General features: G+C 51.7%; 1 protein-coding gene across 1 annotated transcript; it reads right to left on the bottom strand.

Annotated features, from left to right (window-relative positions):
• Nucleotides 1-953: 953 nt before the first annotated feature.
• LOC103634506 (uncharacterized) lies at nt 954-3,045 on the bottom strand. Its single transcript, XM_008656348.2, has 2 exons — nt 2,132-3,045; nt 954-1,650 (listed from the first exon to the last, which is right to left on the bottom strand). The coding sequence occupies exon 1, from the start codon at nt 2,911-2,913 to the stop codon at nt 2,140-2,142; it is 774 nt and encodes a 257-aa protein (XP_008654570.1). The 5' UTR covers nt 2,914-3,045; the 3' UTR covers nt 954-1,650; nt 2,132-2,139.
• Between the last annotated feature and the right edge of the window lie 2,431 nt (nt 3,046-5,476).

Below are 5,476 nucleotides of genomic sequence, written 5' to 3'. Positions count from 1 at the left end.
GTCATATAAAAGTTGCAAACCTTGCCACACCCGGTTTTAAAAACAAAACTAAACACATATCACATGCATGCAAGTATCAATTTAATCATACATGCGACTAGACTTGATCATGGTCCACTCAACCCGACCAACCCGATCTGATCTATCCGGGAAAAACCTGGCCTTACCCGACTCGACCATTACAATAGGTGGGTATGTGACATAATTTTTAACCCACAATAATTCACGAGCCAAGTATGGATCATGATTTTTGATCCAAAACCTGATCTAACCCGAAAACCCCTGACCTAGAGTTAAAAATCCGAACCCAACCTAAAAAAAACCGACCCAACCCAAAACCCCCAACTTGACATGTCAAACAGGGCCAACCTGCCATTAGGCATGAGTGGGATATGTACCGTGCTAAATGGTTCACAACCCGACTGGACCCAACGTTTGAACATGTCTGCATGCGACATCAATAACAGTGATACTCACTACTATAATTCCTTTTATATTATAGCACCTTACCTAGCTGGTCCTATTTTTATTTTTTAATATTAAGCAATTGACTTAGAAAAAGGCCTAGCTGCTCTTTTCCTGGCACCTGCCATATTTTAATTAAACTGCATATGGTGGACATCAATTATTTTGCTGGTTTTCGTTTTTCTCAGGTTTAGATTTATTTAAGTAAACAAAATTTATTTTTAATATCAAAACATGATTTTTAAATAAAAATATATTTCTGAACTCCTGAGAATCTCTAGTTTTTATACGTTTTTTCTGATTTTTTTTAATTTTAAAAATTTAAAACGAAATATTCAAAATCTATTCACAAAATCCGTTTTCGCCTAAGGCTGCGAACGAGAAAATCAGCCGGTTACCGTCGGATTTCGTTCGAGATTTGCAACCGTGGTTGTGAGTTGTGATCACTGAATGCGGAGGCAAGCCAGTGATCAGTAAGTCACTGCTTAAACAGAACAGAAATGTATAAAGGTTATATGGAACCTGTAAGATCTCTGTTACATTGAAAAACAGGCTTTTATTGTATTGGAAAAAAGATATACGTTGTGACCTCTGAAGCGCCCTGAAAATTCTGAAACGCCTATCTTTCTCTGATCGATCTTTGCACCGCTGTTCTGCTGGGGAACCGTTATCGCCTGTCAGCCTTCTCCAACCATTAGAGTGATGAATGGCAGGGAAAGTACATAACATGCACCACGGCGCCAGAAGCACGTTGCCTATCATTAGCAGAGTGATGATCATAGGCTGAGCAACATAATCATAAGCAATATAGCATCAGACAAAGCATCCAAGGTATCATATGTACTGGATGATCAGAATGTCTCTCAACTGAGCAGCCGAACAGCTGTAAATCAAGAGGGATTACAGCACTAGTTACCAAAGGATAGCTAAACATTAACGAAGATACTTTTCAGGCTATTCTCCCCCCTTTTCAGTTGCTGCAGACCTGCAATCAAAGAACTAAAAAAATCTCACCATGTGCTATCCTACATCTGGCTAAGCTTTTCCTGTAACCTAAACCGATTTAACTTTGTAGAAGAACATCACATCAAGTGACCTCTATCTCCATGATGCGATCGTCTCTTTGAAGAAAAAAACATATAGGCTGGAATTGGCTACCTTGGCCAGCCAGTTATCCAAGTCCCTCTGCAAAAGAGAACAAAGACAACAAAACTGTCACGGAGTTGTATCTTCTGGAAAATCGAACAGTCACACGTGATTAACTTCTCATGCATTCAAAGCAGATTATCACTCCATTTCTGAACAATAACAGTCGCTTATGGAAATTTGAATCGTCTCTGTTTGCTAGAGGTGAGACAGGAGATTTCAGCAGGGGTAAGCTTGCATAATGAGTAGTTTCATCAGAAAGATCAGCATTCCTACACTACTACATACCAAACGATATGAGCAACCAATTCGATGCCCATTCTAGAAATTAAGAATGTCTAGCCAAATCGAGTGATCATGTGTTAGCTGATATTCTCATAGTGAAGTGGAAATTTCTAGCCGCGCTGCCTCACAATTCCAACATGAACCAACCATTATCGAACGTGAATCCCGCAATAATCATTTCGTGACCTGGTCCCTGCTAGCGCAAGCACGCGTTTACCCAGAGCAAAAACCATACCTCACCAACTAGAAGTCGCCGGTGGCGGTTGTGGCGGTCGCGGCGGCGCCATCGACAACGACGGAGGCGGTGACGGCGACGTCGACGAGGAGCCGCATGCGCTCGATCTCGAGATCACGCATCGCCTCCAGGCGCCGCTCCTCCAGCCGCGTGGCCTCCCTCTGCTTGGCGGCCTCCACCCGCTCGTACGTCCCGGCAAGCCTATCCAGAGCCGCCGCCACTTCCGTGCAATTCCTCCCACCGCCTCCAGGGTGGTCCCCGGAGGCGGCGGTCAACGGCGACAGCGACACCGCCGTCCTCGGCCGCTTCGGCACCGGCGGCCAGTAGCGGGGCAGAGGAGCCCCGCCGCTCGGCTTCTCGTCCAACACCTCCTCCTCCTCCTCCACCTTGGGCGTTTTGGCGCCAAGACGGTGCGCGAACCCGGGAGGAGCGGAGGGGGCGAGGTGCAGCAGCGCGCGGAGGCGGGTGAGCCACCCCGAGACCGGCGGCGGCGTCGGCGGGGCCCCCTTGGGCCTGGAGCGCTCGGCCCTGAGGCGCTTCTTGAGATAATCCAGGCGGTTCTTGCACTGGTCGACGGTGCGCGGGGCCCGGCCGGCCGCGGCGCGGCGGGAGGTGACGGCGTCGGCGCAGGCCCGCCAGTCGGCGGGGCGGAGCGCGCCGCCGCACGCGCGGAGGTGGCGCGGGCCCCATGCGTCGAGCAGCGCGGACGTCTCCCCGTCGCTCCACGGCTCGGGCGTCCACGCCGGCGGCGGCGGGGGCGGGCGGCGGCGCGACGACGACATCCGCGCTGGCGGAGAGAGAGGCTGGTTCGAAAGGGAGGCGAGGCGAGTCCGGTTGGGTGCGGCCGTGAGGAGCGTGTGATGTTTGTGCTGCTGCTCAATCGATTGGCCAGTCGGTCGCGTCGCGTCCACCCATAACTTCTGCGTGGTTCCGTCGTACGCGTGTGTATATATAGGTGGGTGGATGATGCGTGCATCCACGGCGCGGCGCGGCGCGGTGCAGGGGTGAGTGGGCTTGCGTGCGATCACGCTGAGGTTTTTTGCTGCTCCATCGGCCTGGGTTGGCTTGGTACTGTGCTGCCACTGAAACGCTGGTTGGTCACCACTTTGTCCTCCCGCTGGTGGGAGGCGATCAGTCACCATCCCACGGCCTGGTTTCGCCGCGGCCGCGACGGGCGGCCGGTGCGCGGTGGCGGACTGGCGGCCGGCGCGCGTCTGCGGGAGTCGACGGGGCGCAGCAGAGAGCAGACTAGCTGAGGAGGATTACTGTTACTACGGCATTGGTTCTGACTTCTGAATACGACACGGTGCTAAACAGACACGTTATTATTGGACACGATGACAAGACGTGTCATACCGTGACGGACTCTCGTGCCAAGTAATAGTAATCTTCTAAAATGATTGGACATCAACGTGTAGCGCCTAGCAACAGCAAGTAACTGCAGTGCCAGTACAAAAAAAATGGAACTAAAAGTGTACTGGTACGATGCACGATCCGACCATTTAGTTAATCTTTCATCCAGTCATTCATGATTTCCTTAGCAACAAAGGTCACTCCTGGTAAGCATTACTCCTAGATATGTTGTTGTTGTCGACTACACTAAAGTCAAGTATTGGAGCTAGCATAATTCTACCGTGCATCCATGTTTCATGGTCAGTGGCAGTAGTTTTCAGCTTCTACTGCTCCACCTTCAGGGCGCTGAACATGGCCTTCTACACCTCCCATCTCCTGCTGCATCTCCGTCTTCACCTTCTCGGCGCCGATTCTGGCCAGCTCCACGCGCTCGTACACCTCCGCCAGCTTCGTCACCACCGCCCCCGGGCAGAATCCCGTCCCTGCTGCGGCCGCATTCCTCGGCCTCCTCGGAACAGTCCAGCTCCCCACCAGCCCAATGCCTCCTCCGGCCACCTTCTCCTCCTCCTCCTGCTTGACGAACGCCGGCGCCTTGGCCGGAAAGCCCGGAGTCGACTCGTCGGGGCTGGCCAGGAACGCGTGGAGCCGCGGGAGGTGACACCACCCCGACGCCGGCTGCTTCAGGAGCTCCTCCTTGTACCGCTGCTTGTGCTTGAGGGTGCGGACACGGGTCTGGCACTGGACGAGGGTGCGGTTGAAGCGGCGCCCCGCGGCGGCGCTGTGGGCGTTCACGGCGCTGGCCGCAGCGCGCCAATCCCCCAGGAAGAGGCGTCGCTGCCCGCGACGCCGGTGGGCGGCGCCCCACGCGTCGATCAGGGTCGTCGTCTCACCGTCGCTCTAATTCCCGGAGGCACTCTCCGGCGGTGGACTGTGGCTGCGTCGTCCGGGCATGTCGTGCGAGCGCAACTGAACGAGCAGAGCGGGTGGAGGGTGGTTGCACTTCGACAAGCAGAGAATTCTAGCGTGGCTGCAGGCCGCAGGCAGCAGGCACCTCATATACTAGCGTCAGGCCGCAAGCCGAGAATACTTTGCGGTACCTACCAGCGAGGCAGCGACTCACGCCTGTTCCTTTCGCATGGAACAAAGGGTTGAATAAATCTGGCTTGAATTTCTTTAATAATTACTATAAATTTTGGAGATTAAAAATTAATTTTGATCTGTTCCAGCAGAAACAAACGAGCCCTCCATTTCAAAGTTTCATGGGTAGGAGAGAAGAGAAGAGAGGAAAAACCATTTGCGAGACACACACCTTCGACTCACAATTACCAATTTACCATAGTAAATTTGTGGGAAGGAGAGGAAAATCATTTGTGTTAATTCATCATTCTCTTCCTGAAACTTCTCTTCATTTTGAGCGGGCCCGCAACGGTAAATAGTTGGTTACCTTTTTACTCTTTAGACGGTTAGGGTATTTAAACAGAGTTACATCGCTTAAATAGTTGATTACCACTATAGCTCATTTCTTTTTTTGTTAAACAAAGGATAGACATTGCAATATAAGAATGATTGGTGTTGCAAATATATACACCAATAGTTTGAAATTTTAAAATATAATTATTTGGGCTGGGCTAGCACTCTCGGGCCATACACGACACAATTCTCGGACTAGGTCACAACACTATTAAATGTGTCGTGCATTGGGTCGACTCGTCGGTCAAGATCCATTTGCCCATTTATAGTCCAATACCTCCTCACTCACCATCTCTGAACTTGCGAGCGTGGAAAAGAAGCGAGAGAAAAAACTTCATCTCGTCACACCACGTACCACGCTACCCGTTGACTCCGCCTCTCTCCTCGCCACGTCACCGCTCGACATCTCTAGGACCAAATCCTAGGTGCATCGCTAGACATAGTTGGATCCACGTGACCCTGGATCGTGCCGCCACATGGGTGCACTGTCAGGATGACACCGCCGCACGCCAAGCTCGACAT

The sequence above is a fragment of the Zea mays genome, chromosome 1 (assembly GCF_902167145.1).
Source record: "Zea mays cultivar B73 chromosome 1, Zm-B73-REFERENCE-NAM-5.0, whole genome shotgun sequence".
NCBI classification, from domain to species: Eukaryota; Viridiplantae; Streptophyta; class Magnoliopsida; order Poales; family Poaceae; genus Zea; species Zea mays.
Note: the sequence above shows the minus strand (reverse complement) of the source record. Positions and strands in the feature narration are given on the sequence as shown.